Source organism: Apium graveolens, chromosome 6, assembly GCF_009905375.1.
Source record: "Apium graveolens cultivar Ventura chromosome 6, ASM990537v1, whole genome shotgun sequence".
Classification (NCBI taxonomy): domain Eukaryota; kingdom Viridiplantae; phylum Streptophyta; class Magnoliopsida; order Apiales; family Apiaceae; genus Apium; species Apium graveolens.
In genome coordinates this window covers 5,533,935-5,552,048 of record NC_133652.1, presented here as the reverse complement: position 1 = coordinate 5,552,048, position 18,114 = coordinate 5,533,935, and the positions used below count along the sequence as shown (strand labels likewise).

Genomic DNA, 18,114 nt, shown 5'->3' with positions numbered 1-18,114 from the left:
CACCACCAAACTAATGAAAGAAGGGAGGTTCCCGCGCAACGATTTGACAGAGAGTCCTTATAAAATAAACAATTTTTTATTCATTACATCAACTATTTAACGGTTGTGATTTAAAAAATAATATCTATATGAATCGCGGACATTATCAGCGTTCCGAAAAAAATAATTTATTTTTATCGTAAGTAACCCACAATCGCTACCCTTCGGGTGCGTACTGGTAAACTCTACGGGTTCACACAATAATCTGCAAACCACGTGAACCAAGGTAAACCGAATTTAAGTGAAATACTCTGGCTCTGGAGATATAATCATAAATTCTCCTACCGTGAGATTCGAACCTGTGATTAAGAGGATAATTATCCCCTCATTAACCAACTCAGTCAACCCTTACGAGCCCGAAAAATTAACTTTCATGGACCGTCATGGAACCCGAAATAAATTTTTATTTACTAAGTGAAAATGAATGACCTCTGCATTAACATTAAGTTCCAACCGCAGACAATGTTCACAATCCATGACAAGAGGGTAAAAAGATTATTTTTTCAAATCGCAGATAATATTTATGATCCCTATAATTATTTTTTTAATTAATCCAATGAATAAAAAATCATTTATTGTATAAGGGTTTCCTATATTATATCCAGTACTACATTGGAATTGTGGTGCAGGTTGTCGTTATAAGAATTTGAAGGTTTGAAAAAAGCCACGTAAGATTACTCAGCAAAATAACCTAAGCTTGTTTATAGATTTCGAAATCAAAGGGCCTGTTTGGTCAGGGCTTATAAGTTACTTATTGACTTATAAGTCTGTAAGTATTTATCGAGCATGTTTGTGTATCTAACTTATAAGTCGGATTTTCAACTTATAAGATGATAAGTTGAATGTTAGTAATGACGTACTTTTTCTCAACTTATTATGATTTTTTGCGTTTTTATTAACTTTAATTTTAAAAAAATATATTTTTAAATGTTAATTTAATCTAAAATTATGAAATAATATGATTATATTTAAAAATTATTTATTTTGATTTATTAAATTAAAAAAAATTCTGACTTATAAGTGAAATTATCCAAACACTTATATAACTTATAAGTATTTATTTACTTATCACTTATAAGTTACTTATTCATTTTAAATCATAAGTTATTTATTTTAAGATTTCCAAACGGGCCCAAAGTCTCACAATACGTTGCCCGCTTTACTGTAAAGTCGCCGATCCACTAGGGTTTTGTTTGTCCCACCACCTTTTTTTTCTATTGGTTTTGTTTGTGGAGATACGAGAATTAAACCTAGAATTTGGAGAGCGCCTAAATTTTGTTTAATAGTATGGCTTAAAATTATATTTTTTAAATATTTTTTTATTATTACATAAATGTATGGATGTGAAGATTAATCAAGTCAATATATAATTGTATAAATCATGCAAACTGAACTACTGAAGTGGTATAATATTAATTTTATAATAATTTAATTTCTTATATATGTTAACAGTATAGATTGTATGATTATTTTTTGTTATATTGTGACAAACTCAAATAATAAAACTATTTAAAAATTATCATATTTTCTTATTTTTAAAGTAGAATTTTTATTATAATATTTAAATATTATAAATTTGAGTCGCACTAATAGAAATTTTTTATATTCTTACCTTTAGATCGTATGTTCTCTAATTTTAAACCAATAGATATTTAGATCGTACTAACATGATTCTTAACATTTTAACCATTAATCAGCTGATTAATAATTATACTTAAATGATACGAGCATGATCTAAAATTACCCATATATCAAGGAAGAAATTACCTATAAGAAATTAATTATTATTATATTTTTTAATATATCTTTTGTTGATCCGGTTAATCGGCGTAAGTTCTCGGAATTTTACAACATTGGGATATTGTAATAACAACAATAATAGTATTGGTCTGCAAAAGTATTTATGATCTATATTTATTTCATGTTTTCTTTTCTCCACTAGAATAATACAATGAATTATTGCGGATAAAGAAAAGTCGATGAAGAAGTATTTATGATCTATATTTATTTCATGTTTTCTTTTTCTTTACTAGAATAATATAATGAATTATTACGGATAAAGAAAAGTTGATGAACTTGGGCCGGATCTTTCTTTATTATTTCACATGAAGACTGTTATGTGCATACGAAACTGTATATATGTTAGAATAATATAAGATTGTAATACCTTAAAATTTTTTAACACTTTTAAGATTAAAATTTTAGAGTAACTGATTTATTAACATGAGTATCAGAAATTAGCTTGACAGAAAATCGATACCTGCTACCCCTAACATTTCTTACAATTTAAAAATAAAAATCACTAAACGATTTTAAAAATAGTCAATCAAACTGATTTAAAAATATAAATATGGACGCATAATAAAAAAATCCGTTGTTTTAAAAATAAACTACGTGACAGCTATTATAATTTTACTACCGGGTGACTATTTAGAACAAAAAAAATGAGAACATTAAAAGACTGGTATATGGACTTGTAAGGAAGCTGTACTTGTACTTTATAAAATCGTAATCTAATAATTGGGCTGATAGCCCAATGTTATAATAAAACACATCTGACGGCCCAAACTACGGGTTACAAGTCTACATGAAAACATACTTGATTTGATAATGGGTTTTTATAGTTGGTCGGATGACAACTAGAACGGCTGAAACTAAGATTATTGAGCATGATCAGGCGTGTAAGGATAATCAGCACAATTTTATGTCGTTTATCTTTGACACATTTAAATTTTTGACTTCTGATTCGATTGAATTTCTTAGGCGAATATAAAAGGTCATGAATAAGAACGTGATAACAACAGACTCGACATGATACGTATTTCAACAACTAGCTTTTGTAATTTAACGACGTCTCGAGGGGCAACTTATTGCCCGTTCACCACGCACATTTGTAACTTCAATTTTTAAAAATTATTAATAAACATTCTTCCAAAAAAGAACTAACTTCTCAAAAAAAAACTAACATAGCACAAATATCATTTTGTTTTATAAAAACCGTGACCTGACATTGGGCCGATGACAGAACCAATCCGTGTCATATAACTAAATCCCAATCAATAGTTCTTTCTCTGACGGCCCAAAACTATGGTTTATACCTATATAAATTGGGGTTAATAAACGCGCAACAAAGTAATTTTTTTTTTAGTATTTTTTAGATCTACCCAACAAATTAAAACAAAATTTGTGTTCTTCAACTTGGCTAGCAAATACACATATTCTAATCCGTGTGTGTATATAAATTTGTGCTAATTCACAATTTTCACTGTGTAATCTCAATTCTAAACTTTAATAAAACACACACACACACACACACACAAGGTTTTGGGGTTAATTGAATCGAATGATGTGGAGTGCGAGTCTAGCGAGTTTGAAAGAGAATCTGAATAAAATAGCGCAAGATGTTCATGATTCAGATGACGATTACGAGAATTCATCGATCTATAATTCGAATGATCGTAATGATTCTCCTGTCTCGAATCGCAGATTTTCTGATCGTTCGTTTTCGTATTCGAATTCTCCGCTTTCCAACGGTTTCGACTCAGCTCACAATTCTGAGGTATATACATATAGATACCTATCCTGCATTTGCTTTTATTTCGGATTATTTTTGCGTAAAATGTTGTAAGTGTGAATTCGAGGTTTAGTTTAAAGTTAATTTGGCTACATTTTTAGGATTAGGGCGAGTTGCGAGTTTGCGTCGGTTTAGTGTACTTTGATAGAGTTGTGAGGCTTATTTGTAGGAGATGTTATTAAATTCTAATTATCTTATTTAGTTTTTAGGATTAAGGCTAGTAGCATAGCTTAATTTAGGTGTAATTATGTTTACGACTTCGATGGAGTTGAGAGGCTTATATGTAGGAGATGTTATAAATCTAATTATTTTCTTTAATTTTTAGGATTTAGGCTAGTAGCATAGGTTAATTTAGGTGTAATTATGTTTTCAACTTCGATGGAGTTGAGAGGCTTATTTGTAGGAGATGTTTTTAAATTATAATTATCTACTTGATGAGTGTAAGTTGATCATGTTGTATACTTGTATGTATGTAGGAAAATTGCAGCATGTGCTTGATTTTAGTTAGATGGTAGTCGGTCAGTTTTCTAGTATTACTAATGTCTTGTACTCGGGAGCTGTATGCTATCTTGTGTTCTAATGTTGGCCATTGTAATGGCTTAATGTTCCGATCTGTCTAGTCTTTTGTTGAATTGTGTGTTTTACTATGTTATTTGAATTTGCGTTTAAGAGGTATCTGTTATCTTTTTCGAAATGTTGTCTACACTTGGGAATGCCGTGACAAAGGTGCAATAGTAAAATTAACCTCATAGTCACTTCTTTCGAGCGGAGCTAAGTTCAACTCCTTCCTCCTATGTCTTCAATTACCACTTACCTGGTTCTATATTTTGTGCAAGTTTGAAAGATTTGAGACTAGTAGTCTCTTTTTCATGTTAGAGTCTTTTAATGTTGATTGAGTAATTGCATTAATAAGAGATCAAGTGTTTTATGGTTATGTAGATTGACCAATACACATATCAAATCAAGAAGCTTCAGGATTCCGAGGTCAGCCTCAAGGCGTTATCAGTCAATTATGCTGCATTGTTAAAAGAAAAAGAGGTACACTTGTTTGTTCGTGCGACTTCTGTCTTTTTTAGCAGAATGGTTTTTCTTTGTAAAGAATTTCCTTAAACTTCAATTTTACAGGATTACATATCTAGGATAAATGAGGAGAATTCTTCGTTAAAGCAAAATTTGGTAAGCTTTGATGTATCTCTTATCATTTTATTTCTGCTCATACTTCATGCAATGTTTGACTACTTAAAAACTAATAGCTTGATTTACTGATCTATTGCCGAATTGGTAGTTTAATACACTCTATGATAATTTATTCGATTAATCAGTGAACTTGAATGCTTTTACTCCAAATAGTTTTAAAAATATTGATTTGACTTCATTCCTAGAACTATTTGTATATTGTATGTTTAATTTCTGGTTATTCAAGTATCCTTGATTCTTTCTATTTTAAGTTTGGATGCACTATCATAACTTGGAGTGCCAAACTGACAGTTATTCGTTCAGATAGTTAACTGAGAATGCACTATGCTGCTCATTGCTATCATTGCAACGTGACCGGCACTTACATATTCTAGTGAAAACATGACGAATTTCTCAATGTATAAGTTTCTCTAGAAACATGGATGTTATTGTGAAACTAGACATGGATGTGGCAGAAGCAGGGACGGATTCAGGGGGGGGGCATGGGATGGCCATCCCCCCCCCCCAAACCTCCTCTAGCAGCTTATTTTGCTTCAGTTTTATCAGTAAAAACTGTTTGTATAGTGTATTTGGTTCCCCCATAAACTTATAAATCTTGATGGTCCCCCCTAAATGTATTGATGAATCTCTGATATTTTTGGATTTATACACATAATCCATTGTAGTGTTATTGAAAATCTAAATTTTTCTCATGAATTTTCAATCTTTAAAAAATTTGTCTGAATTTCGCCCCTCCAAATTTATTTACTGGTTCCGTCCCTGGGCAGGAGGTATTACTCTAATGGTTTATGTGCTGTACTCTCCTTGGCAATGAAAGAAAAATATTTTTTGTACGCTATGCGGGCTATTAACTTTATATGGGCCATGATTATTTTGCTTTAGCTACTTGGAAAATGGCCATGTCACTCTGTCAGGGAGAGTCACTAGATATATGAACTTATGTTCTAGATTGGCAGTTTAGTTGAGTGATAGGGACCATTGGATTCTCATTATATGATCTAATTGAGAATAGTGAAATGGACATACATTTATGGTTCACAAGGAATAATATTTTTGTAAAAAGTTACTGTCTGATAGGATAGTAAAGTTAAGAATGTGAAATCCATTTAGAAAAAGATAAGAATGTGAAATCCATGTAACTTTTGACCCATCATATGGTGACCGTAAATAACTTGGTAAGCATATCTTTAGGAAGCTTTCAGTATGCAAATAAGCTTTAAGCTGTTTCCAGTAAGCTGATACTACCAGTCCTTCCTTTGTGATATAATAATGCTAGTCGACCAAAATAAAGTGGTTTCTCTTCATTCTCTTCTTTCTTTAATGTAAGTGTCGAACACCAAGGTCCATACTTCGAATTTATAAATGGGGTAACTAATGGCTATCCTATAATTCTTAGGCTACTGAGCAGTCTACCAACCGTCAGTATAAGGCTGCAGTAAGAAAACGTTCAAGTGGAAGCCCAACACAGAATGGCTCTGCCTCAAAGAATGATATGATTAGCAATGGAATTTTAAATATTACACATGCTGGTGGCAGTCAAAGTACGGTTGAACCAAAACTTTCTAATATTCAAGGTAATGAAAAGGTAATGACCAACTTATTTCTGTGCTTTTATAAGTACATTGTAATGGAAAGTTGGTTGGCGGACACAGTATGAATAGACGCCCTGCCACTTTTCTGGCAGAAATCTGAATATATAGTCTATATGCATGACTGTAATATTAAAAAAAATATATGTTCTGAGCATGAAGGACCTTAGATAGTTTTTGGGTGTGTGTATACTATAGAACCATACCTTTGTAAATGCACATCATAAAAGAAATTTTTATTCACAATACAGACAAACTTGAGTTTTCACTTATGTATATCATTTAAAGGTTTATAGACTAAACCTTAGTTATGACCTCACTAAGAGCTTATGTTTTGCTATTTGAAGGAGTAATCAAGCCGCAAGTAGCAGTATTATTGAACCTTTAAATCTGATCTGATTCATTACTTTTTAGGACCATGTTCTACTACAAGAAAAAAATAAGCAGCTCGAAGCTAAGCAGTCAAGTCAGGAGTTAAAGATTACACAATTAGGCATGGAACTTGATAAAGAACGTCGCAGATCGGAGGACATAAATAGAAAGTTTCAAGGTGTGCAGTGTGCTTTTCACATTTTGATGTCCAGGTGTCTATATTGCAAGTTGTGTATCTTTAGTATTGTTTTAACAACAGTTTTCATTTCTAGATGAACGGAGGATGGGGTTATCTATTCAAGAAGAGCTGGACACTTTAAAAGCGGACAAGGATAAAGTGAGTATTATTAGTCATTGGATTACATAAATTTGATTGGTCTTAACATATGCTGACACCATGGTTTTCTTATTTGTTAAGACAAATTTGTACTAGTCCATGTAGATGAATGATGCTTTTTTTAAGGTAATTACTTGTGAGGAAACGATTCTTGAGGCATTCACGAGCAGTTCTCTTTGAAAACCATTATATATCTTTTTTTAAAAAGAAACATGTATGCAAAGTACCAAGAAATGCATCATATCTATCATAATATCTCCAACTCCATATTTTACAGATTTGCAAGTCATAATATCTGTATTTCTTTAGAAGAGGTGAGTCTGGACTACTTTCTGTCTGTCAGAAATATCCCTGACTTTGACCTAGAGGGGAATATACTCAAATTAGAGATACTTACAGAAGGACATTATTTACACTTAACACTCCTTGCTAAAATCTTAGAGTTCAGGATGTAGTATTCGCTCGTTTATAATTTTTTTCAGTTATGTATATCGCTCTGCAAGGTTTGTAGTAATCACCAATAGCATCTTGGATTCTAGAATTCTCCGACTCCATAGTACCAGTTATTAACTAAAATGGACAAATTATAATTTGACTTGTGTAATTGACTAGGTATAGCTTGTCATTTTATTCAAATATTATGATTCATCGCAGATGTGTGTTGAGATGAGCCATATCAGCAATGACCTGAACCAAAAAATGTCAGAAATAGGTCGACTACAAATGGAGTTGAAGAAAAGGGACAATTCAGAAGCGGATAAGTTGGTAGAGAGTTTAAAACTAGCAATCACGTCTTTAGAAAAGGAGAATAGTAGTCTCAAGGTAAATAACATTCTGTTTATAATTATCTTTTCTCGCTAAATGTACCTGACTAGTCTCTGCTTACATTTGGTTTTGCGTGAGCCATGAAGTTGACGTACTTTAATATTATTTTCCTTTTTATAGATGGAGAAAGATAAACTTGTAGTTGCTTTGGAAGCTTCAGCCAAAAATGTTAGATCTGATGTTTCTGAGACTTCAAACACGCTTTCTAACAGTGTTACTGAGGTAGTCTGATAATAGTCATATATTTTCACTCTCTCTTGTTTACTTAATTTCGTTTCGTTGTATATTGATGTGGTTGCATTTGGATAATACATTTTTATATGTTGGAGGTACAGTCTAGAGAATATCCAGGTAAAGAGGAGATGGAATCATCCATGCGGAAAATGGCGAGAGATTTGAAGGATGCATGCCGGGAAAAGGAAAAAGCGCTGCAACAACTTAGTCGTCTTAAGCAGCATTTGCTAGAGAAGGTTGTCTATATATCCCCACATTAACTGTCTAGAGCTAAGATGTAACTTGTTTTAACATTTGTTCTAGACAGGTAGATCTATCGTGACAAAACTAATTTAGAACTTAATGGTTATTACTGTATAAATATTCTGAGTGCTTTTTCTGCTAACATAATATGATCCACTTGGTGAATTCTTTCAGCCCTTTTTAGTTTAGGGAGAGTTGGTCATTTGATATGTTATACTTTAAGGACACATTTTTATATTGTAAACATTTTTTCCCAAGGTAATTTCCTGGTATGAGTATGACAAGTGCTGGTTTGTGTAATTGTATTATGTGCATATTTATTTCTTGATTTCATGGGCTATCTTGATCAATTTCACTTAATCTATAGTACTGGGATTCTATTTTTCAACTTAAGTACTTGTCTCTTGCACTAACACTCACATGGACCCTTCATTTTGAGCCAAAACCATGCAGTGCTGAGTTTGACACTTGGTAACACATCCTTGTATAGACTTTAGCCGAGTCTGGCCGTGTAACATTGAATTTAACATTAATTTTTGCAGTTACTATACTGATAGACGAGCAAATGCAACTTTATATTATAAGGTGCAACTGTACTTTATGATTCTTAAAAGCCTTCCTGCCATATATGACTAACATGAGAGGGTTTGCATAAGAGGGAGAATATTCCTAGTGATTAAGTGCCACTGCCAGAGCTTTTCTTAGTTCTTGAGGACAATTTCTTCATAATTATTTATGATGGCACATTTTGCAAATAGCAGATTGTGGATGTGCTATGTGAAGTATAATTTTATGTACTTTCTGTAGTAAAAAATTAAAGAAGATTTCTCTTGCTGCAATATATATAGGAATCTGAAGAATCTGAAAAGATGGACGAGGATAGCAAAATCATTGAAGAACTTCGAGCACATAATGCATATTTAAGAGCTCAAATTTCACAAATGGAGAAAGCTCTGAAGCAGGCCACTGCTAGTCAGGAGGAAGTCCATATCAAGTACAATGAAGAACTTAAAAAGTCAAAAGAAATCAATGATGATCTGAATAAAAAGCTATCAAGCTTCCGGAACACAATAAGTGCTAAAAATGATGAACTGTTAAATTTGCAAACTGCTCTAGGCCAATACTATGCTGAAATCGAAGCGAAGGTAAAGTATTGTTAAGCTTACTAAAAGACGCATTTCGATTCCCTAAAAAACGCATTTCGGTAATGTTTTTTGACATCATAATTTTTTTGAATATTTTGTTGTTTCATTGTTTGTATTGTTCAGGAAGAATTGGAAGAAAAATTGGCTGTTGCAAGAGAAGAGTCTGCCAAGCTTACTGATCGTCTTAACGTAAAACCACTCCCCTATTATACTATGTAATTGTTTTGAAATTTAATTTCTGTGTGCTTTGTGAAGGTTTTATACATGCTTGCACAACTGTCACTACTTATTTTCAAACCCCCCTTCTTTTCCTTCTGTTTTTTGTCCATCTCTATAAATTATTAAATGTTTGGACTATCTGATAATTCTCGCATTAAATATTTGTGTTAAAGAATGACAATATGGACAAATATTACAATTTCTTGTGGATCAGCAATTGATTAGGTTCTACCATTGCAAATTTTCTTGCAAGCGGTCTTTATCCTGATTGAAAGTGGCAGTCAAATTGGAACTATCATCAGTGTGTTGTGAATTTTGTCGAATTTTAAAGTGCGTCTGTGTGTGTGTGTGTGCGTGTGTGAGAGAGAGAGAGGCTTGCAGCTAATTTGTACTCATAATTTTAAGATTTTGTGGTATCTATATTGTCTAGGATGCATTTGAAGCAGCGGAGATATTAAAGAGGGACAAGGAAGAAATCCTTGCAAAACTTTCAGAGGCTGAAAAACTGGTAATTGACAGTAAAAGCAGAGTAAATAAGGTCGAAGAAGACAATGCAAAGCTACGGCGTGCTCTTGAGCAGAGCATGACAAGGCTTAACAGGATGTCAATGGATTCAGATTATTTTGTTGACAGGTTTGGTTTATGAACTTCAGTCTTTGTTTGCCCGCATGCTTTTGTTCAGATATTTATCACTTGATACGATCTTTGGCTTCCGACTACATTTATATTGTAACACGATGATCTCAATATTATGCATGTGTATTAAAATTGGATCTTAGGATAAATGAAATGGCCTTGATTTAGCATCGATCATTATGTTAGAATGTTAAATTGATTTAGCTCGAGTAGCGAGTACCTTGCTACTCTTCTGACCCCAAATTAATAAATGTGATAATTCATAATTTTGCAAGGCTCGGTAAAAAAATTGCAGCTGTCAACCACGTACTGGTGATATCTTCTCAGCAGTTGAAACTGGATAACTTATATGTATCCGCGTTTAGTTTTGTCGCCCCTGTATTCGGACATTTTATAAGGGATTTATGCGTAGATGCATGCAAGCATTGTTTAAAAGCCACTTTGAATTGCATGCCTACTATGACTGTACAACTTTTGCTTGAAGGTCTTTGGGCCACAATGGATCAACAGTCTTGCCTCCTACATTTTTAAATGAATAATTCTTTCAATCATCTGATATTGTTTAGGGTTATACGATGTAATGTACTAAATAATGTATTTACCCTTGTTCAATAGATATACATATAAATATAATGAAAAATATTGAATAACAAATTTTCCCCATTATGGCAGGCGCATTGTGATTAAATTATTGGTGACCTACTTCCAGAGAAACCACAGCAAAGAGGTAATAACTTCATAAACATGGTTATCTGTTGCATTGATTTCTTGGGAGAGGTCTCTTCTCTTGTATCTATTTAATTCTTTGTGGTATGAGGAATTTTCCACTTAATAAGAAGTCGTCCCCTGTAAAGATTATTTCCCTGTTTTTTATTTAGGTCAAACTATCAGTGTACCTATAGATTTAAATTTTATTGGCCGGATGGACTCCCAATTTTGTAATTATTTTTATGTATGGCACCAGGTCCTGGATCTTATGGTTCGAATGCTTGGATTTACTGACGAAGACAAACAGAAGATAGGGGGTGCCCAGCAAGGTGCAGGAAAAGGTGTTGTTCGGGGTGTGTTAGGCCTACCAGGTCGACTTGTAGGTGGTATCATGGGTGGAAGTTCAGCTGAAGGTTCTGCAAGCACATCATCAGAAAATCAGGTAATCTTTCAAGCTAAAACCGCATCTTTTAGTATATATGTAACTAGATTAGTTCCCGGGCCGATGCCCAGTAATTATATAGTTATTTATTAAATTTATATTTTTAATATAACTAATTTTGAATATGTATCAATAATATTTTAAGTAAATTAATAAGTAATATAATATTAAAAATTACTTGCATTATCAATATTTGTAATTTAAAAAATCTTATATATAGTTGAAAAAAGAAAGAGAGAGAGAGTGTGTATTACATATATAGAGAGGTTAGTGGAAGATGACTTGATCAAATTAATGGGAACATAACACCTCATTATCGCTGACATCGCTAATTGAAGGAGAGCTTAACACATTATTATGTCAGGTGTCCTCTGTTTTAGTTACGTGTAGATATTATCTTGGACTATTTTTCCGCATACTGAATTGGATCTCATCCTGTCTGGATATGATATGGGTGCGAAGAAATCATTCCTTGTTACCAATATATCACTTTAGGATATTTAGGTTGCTATTGGATGCGCAAAGAGATATCAACGCATGTACCTGCATGCATTGAATGTGCTTTAGATTCATTTACTTTGATGCAGCAAGGGTGAATCATACAGACCAAACGGGTGGTCACTCATTTAGCTAAAAACTGAATTTGTGTGTTCTTGCTCTGTTTTATCTAACATGTCACTTATTACCACTTGCAGTCCTTCGCTGATCTCTGGATTGATTTCCTTCTCAAAGAGACTGAAGAAAGAGAAAGAGCTAAGAATGAGTCTACACAACATCAACCTGGTGCTGACCCAAGTACTGCAGGATCACTAATTTCCAGCAGAACAAGCCCATCACCTGTTGCAGCCTCTGGTTTTTCGAGATGGAGTTCTCCACTGAACAAGGACCAGACACCACTGTTGCCACATGGAAACCTTCAAATAGAACATACTGATTCTGAATTTTCAACTGTTCCTCTATCTGAAAGCAATCCTCAACTTTCAAGATTGCTCCCCAGATACTAGGACTCCTACAGTCTTGCATTCTGTAAATTATTCAAAGGTACAGATTCCATTAATCACTTGGTTTCAATCTCAGTAACTTATGTTTGATTTATTCTTTTATTTGTTAGTTTTGTTAAAGATATGACGTGTTAATTTTTTTCCCGTTTACACCGTATGTATCTAGAGCGAAACCACGTCAGAGATATGACAATATGAAATTATCATGTCAAAAATTTAAGCTTCAATAGTGAAAGAGATATCTATGGATTTGTTTCTTAATGGTCTTAGTTTATCACTATTCTTCTACTCCCTGAAGAATTGTTCTGTACATTGTTCTGTGTGTATATGTGTACCAATGTCTCCAAGTGTGAACCTTTGCACTGGTCTTTTTTGGCTTGTTCCGTCAGGATACTAAACTGTAACTCATAGGACATTATCAGGCTGGGAGGTGTACGCACTTTTTGTTGCCTGATCGAGATGACAGACATTGGCGATCTTCATGTTTAACAGCTCTCTCACACCGGACAAACATAAACAAAGAACTGATAGGTGTAAAATATACGGGAGACATTGATTACGCAGTGATGAGCAGAAATTGATGAAAACGAACATACTTGGTGTCAGTTGCTGTTATATCTTGTATGTAGTCAGCTACTCTTTGTTGGTCTTCGCGTAATGAGACAATACAGGCTTGTTTTTGTAAATATTCGGACTTTATAATGTTCCATATTCAGTTGTTAATTGTTCAATTACTTGTTAAAGGCAGCCACAGTCTCAAAATTTTAGAAATTTAGCTTTATAATGCATGTATACATGATGTAAGAAAATCAAATCTTTCTGTTTGCAGATTACCAAATAATTTGATATACTCATCGTGTAAAGAGTAAAGACAGATAAGAAACAAACACCAATCAAAACAAAAGAACACTAACACAACTGCTATGTATCTGCCGATCACCTCCTCCTATTCCTGCCATCGGTATACAGGGAAAGCGGCACCACCTCGGACAGCGGCGTAGACAAAGGAGTAGGCAATGGCGAATTCCGACAAACCGGACACGAAGCGTTCAACCTCAACCACTCATCAACACAAGTCAGGTGAAAAAAATGTCTACAATCCGGCAACATTCGCAGCATTTCAGCATCCTTGTACTCACCCAAACAGATTGCACAAACTGAATCACCACCGCTTCCGATCACAAAAGGAAATTTCGGATATGAATTGATCACAGCCTGATCGAGGCCAATAACAGCGTTTTGCTCATCATCCTCGTCGTCAGCTACAAAAATTCTCCTGGAAAGTATAATGCCATTGTCAGAAGTAACACCAAAATTAGGGTTAGGGTTAGGGTTTTGCTGGCGGCGGCGAGAGCAGCGGAAGCAAATGTAAGAGAGGAGAATGAGAGCGAAACAGAGGAGGAATCCGAGAGATAAGGCAGTAGCGTAACGGAGATCAAGATGGTTGTTTAGTTCATTGTTATTATTATTTCTTGGCGGTGGTGGTGGTGCGGCGGAGGTGGTGGTGGTGGGAGGGTAAAAAGGTAAAGAGGACATTGGAGGAGGAGAATGAAAGTGGTGGTATTGGAGGCCATTTGACTAATGAAAAATGGGAGGTGAATGAGTAGAGGAGATTTGGATTGGGGGAGGTTGCATTTATTAGTGTAGTTTGATTTAGAAAGGAGTAGAAGATGGGTCATCAAAGTTGTACTAGTACAAAGTACTACTATTGGGGTCAACATTCTTGGAGAAATACATGTGCATCTACATTATTTTTTACCATTTGGATTGCTCTTATTTAGGTAGAATTTTCAAATGTTACTGATTTACAGCTGAACTCCTTGATTTACTCGATTGTCCCTTAGTTGTCAGTGCAGTTGAATCGATAAAAATTTGATCAAAATTTATTAATATTTTATAATTGAATAAAATAAAATATTATATTAATTAAAATGACATTTAATCAAATTTATTATATATATATATATATTTAATAAAATAAAATTAATATTTAATCTTTGGTAAAAAGTTAGTCAATTTGACTGATAAAAAAAATGTGACAATTAAAAAGGGACGGAACGAGAATTAAACAATGATTTAAGTATCACATGTATTTTAGTATTTACACCTCTTCTCGTATATTTTCATGTAACTACTGCTATATCTTAAATGGTTTGTATATTTTTTTCCATCTCCAATATCATATTAAGATTTCTAAGTAATATGATAGAATTTTATTTATTCAATTTATATTTGTATATTCATTTTCATTTATATATGTATGGTTAATTTATTTGGGTATGCTTATGATTTATGATATGATATATATTACTAAAATTATGATGTTAATCAAATTTTAATATTAGCACTATAATTATAAGTTATACACATTTTATTTTTATTTAAATTTTCAACATGAGTGATAATAAATAGTATTGAAACTTCCAAACCGACCCAACCCGGCCCAAACCGATGTACAACGGGTAGGGTTGGGTTACAAACTTATATTTTACGAGTTGTGTTAAAAAATTTCAAACAGATTTAATTTGGTCGGGTTATAAAATCGCCTCTAACCCGGCCAACCCGACCCATGTGGAGCCCTGGTTATAGTGCTAACTTGTTTCTTCTTATTCATGCCAAAATGTTGGAACTACGTGAAATTTACATTTTACGATTCAGTTTTTCTACCACGTGCCCATGAGCATACAATAAACGCGAAAATTTATAAATTTGGATTATTTTAATTGGTGTAACTTTTGTATATGTATACATCACTATTAAAAAAAATGAACCAATCAAAATTAAAATGACCAAAATTTATAATTTTCAGAAAATTCGTTTACAATTTACATGCAACACTTGCTGAATATGCTATAGTTAAGATTATACGTCATCCGGGGATGTAGCTCAGATGGTAGAGCGCTCGCTTAGCATGCGAGAGGTACGGGGATCGATACCCCGCATCTCCATTGTTTTCATTTATTTCCAAGTTTTCTTTGACATTTTTTTACTTGTTTGCAATCTTAATGTACTTGCTTTTTCAGTTTTCATCTTTTATATAATCTCACATAGTTCCCAGTATCACAAATAGTACATCAGTAAATTACAGTTCACCAGAAGTTCATTTACAAAGAAGACAGTTAGCAAATTACAGTTCATCAGTAATGTACACCTGTATATCACTAGTTTACAAGTGCATGCATACATAAATTAGGAAGAATTAGATCTAACAGACAACCTAGAAAGCAAGAAACTCTCCATATGATACAGATGAGTTGCCACTGAAATTAAGCTGTAGTATTTTTTTTGTTAAAACGACGAAGCCTGCGATGAAACTTTAGAATCTAGCAAGAAACTGCATTTGCTTAAGAAGAGGAGACAAAGTTTCCATGATCTGCTCACAAGGATGGTTATGAATCCCCTCGTAAGTTGTCACAACAATGCTGGTATCCTTCGACAGCCTCTGCACCTGTTTCTTCACATTGCATGTGTGATGTGTGCACCTGTAGTAACTCCTACGAAACACCATACAAAGAATTAATAGTTATATTTCTAACCGATGTTAAGGAGGTGATGTCGTAGGCAGTAGTATTTCTAGTAGTGTCATATGATGAGATCACACATGAGCATCATATCAAGCCTTTCTCTTTAATTTTTTTAGCAAATGGTATATGAGCTCATGGAGAACAACCAAACTACATCATTATGCTACAAATCCTTGTGCAAAAATTATTTTTCATAATTACGTTATTATTTTCTGGTTTACTGATTATCGATCTTGAGATATGAATTGAGGACGAACTATATAGTTAAAAACAAAAACCTTGTGCAATTTTTTCTCATAAGTATGTTATAAAATTTTGGTTATATGGATATTGATTTCTTGAGATATGAAACAAGGATGGACAAAATAGTGTAAAACGAATATGTACGGTATAAAAAAGGATGAACTATATAGTCATGATTCATAATAGACTCTGGATGAATAAATAATCTTAATAAATTAATATTGTTTTTCGGTTCCAACATATAGTCGTAAATTTATCATACAATCTGGATGAATGAATGACCTTAACAAGTTAATATTATTTCTCGGTTTCAACATTACAAATACTATAATGCTTTTTCATCACGATGAATAAAGATAGAATGTTTTTTTAATCGCGATGAATAATCTTGATAAATGAATAGAGGTTTAACTGTACAAGGAAATACTAGTGTGTTGGACGGTAAAAAGAATGTGTAACTTATAGCAAGTTCTACATATTTTTTAAGCATACCTGGGAAAGATGCTATTCTTGACAGATTTTTGTCCATATTTTCTCCATCGGTACCCATCATCCAGTAAATCCTCAGAACTCTTTGTCTGAAACTCAACCCTCGGTGGCCCTGCTTTTTTACGGCTGATTCTGCTAGCTTTTCTCTTTTCCCTGTTCCTGTCTTCCTCTTCTTCTTTCTTATCATCTTCATGATCAACACGAGTACTAATGTTGCTCTGATCCTCACATACTAACGTTGTACCCGAACTCAAGCATGCATTAGGAAGTTCATACGTTGGCGCTTGTTCAGGATCAGAGAGGAACAGATTAGCCCAGTCCATATCCAAAGGCATTTGCGGAGTCTGTGGTGTAAACAAATAACTAGTTTGATCTGTAGCCGCTGCTGATTCAAGTGGTGTCATTTCGTGTTTCTCCATGATGACCCTGCAATTTCATGCAAATGTTAAAAAAAACATTGTATTAACAATATGGAGTATGAGGAATGTGTTATGTAAAGGATCTAAAAGAAGAAAATAAGGTGGGGGAAGGTGAAAGAGGGTGACCGGACCTACATGAGAAATGGAAATTAGAGATCAAGAGTCTTGTTATTTTATGCATGTTTCTATCTCCCTATAAGTGTACTGTATATAAGTCTAACTATATCTCAACAACCTTTCGATTCTGTTCAACTACCTTTGGTGTTGGTCCTCATTCCTCAAGTCCTTTTTATTCACCCATGCCATGCATTTACCAAGAAAACTGCTGTAAATAGTTGAACCAACCTCTGGAGTAGCCAAGCAAGGCCTCAAAATCCTGAAAATCAATGACACCTAAAATTGCTCGAGTTTCCTGATTCGGGTAGAAAGTTCTTGATAGCTAGTTCGACCTAAATGCAACACCCCGAGGTGCTTCGAATAGTAACTTGATATTGTCGAATGGCATCAACTCAACTGTTGAGTGATGACACGCCAGAATAGATGGACAATCCAGTAATGCAGCTATATAACATGATCTCTGGCCAAAGAACGAATAATGCCAAACCATATACGGCTTCAGAGGTAAAAACTTATCGTATGTAGGTTCCCCGAATGCAGTTAAGAGGATTAACAGTAGTTAAAAAAAGGAAGAGAATTAACGGTACAAATCAAGAATTTGATATGAATAGAACGTATCATATAAAATATAAAGGCTATTATATACATGAACTCAATCTCCACTATACACATGGACCTGAACTTATTTAGACTGACCCTATCACTGTTGTGGAGGAAAAAAAAACATACAATGGGGAATCTTTTAAGACTCTGAGTAACAA

At 33.6% G+C, this 18,114-nt stretch overlaps 3 protein-coding genes and 1 non-coding gene across 9 annotated transcripts; 2 read left to right on the top strand and 2 right to left on the bottom strand.

Annotated features, from left to right (window-relative positions):
- Positions 1-3,185: 3,185 nt before the first annotated feature.
- On the top strand, positions 3,186-13,523 carry LOC141664349 (golgin candidate 3). 5 transcript variants are annotated; one of them, XM_074470283.1, is made up of 16 exons: positions 3,186-3,598; positions 4,553-4,651; positions 4,739-4,789; positions 6,207-6,395; positions 6,814-6,949; positions 7,044-7,108; positions 7,763-7,930; positions 8,054-8,155; positions 8,269-8,403; positions 9,259-9,555; positions 9,679-9,744; positions 10,205-10,407; positions 11,083-11,137; positions 11,375-11,560; positions 12,256-12,601; positions 13,391-13,523. In XM_074470283.1, the coding sequence occupies exons 1-15, from the start codon at positions 3,383-3,385 to the stop codon at positions 12,562-12,564; spliced, it is 2,277 nt and encodes a 758-aa protein (XP_074326384.1). In that variant the 5' UTR covers positions 3,186-3,382; the 3' UTR covers positions 12,565-12,601; positions 13,391-13,523. The 5 variants fall into 5 exon arrangements, with proteins under 5 accessions (XP_074326384.1, XP_074326381.1, XP_074326383.1 ...); XM_074470280.1 differs by lacking the exon at positions 13,391-13,523 and adding an exon at positions 12,984-13,308; XM_074470282.1 differs by lacking the exon at positions 13,391-13,523 and adding an exon at positions 12,973-13,308.
- On the bottom strand, positions 13,363-14,097 carry LOC141664350 (RING-H2 finger protein ATL67). The gene has a single exon (XM_074470285.1). The coding sequence runs from the start codon at positions 14,095-14,097 to the stop codon at positions 13,498-13,500; it is 600 nt and encodes a 199-aa protein (XP_074326386.1). The 3' UTR covers positions 13,363-13,497.
- A 1,339-nt stretch (positions 14,098-15,436) lies between these two features.
- Positions 15,437-15,509, top strand: TRNAA-AGC (transfer RNA alanine (anticodon AGC)). The gene has a single exon. It is a non-coding gene; the product is annotated as a tRNA-Ala (tRNA).
- A 110-nt stretch (positions 15,510-15,619) lies between these two features.
- Positions 15,620-18,050, bottom strand: LOC141663996 (WRKY transcription factor 28). Of its 2 annotated transcripts, none has more exons than XM_074469853.1 (3): positions 17,493-18,050; positions 16,821-17,243; positions 15,620-16,055 (listed from the first exon to the last, which is right to left on the bottom strand). In XM_074469853.1, exons 1-3 carry the CDS (start codon positions 17,540-17,542, stop codon positions 15,878-15,880), a joined length of 651 nt encoding a protein of 216 aa, XP_074325954.1. In that variant the 5' UTR covers positions 17,543-18,050; the 3' UTR covers positions 15,620-15,877. The 2 variants fall into 2 exon arrangements, with proteins under 2 accessions (XP_074325954.1, XP_074325955.1); XM_074469854.1 differs by lacking the exon at positions 17,493-18,050 and adding an exon at positions 17,368-17,417.
- Positions 18,051-18,114: the final 64 nt, after the last annotated feature.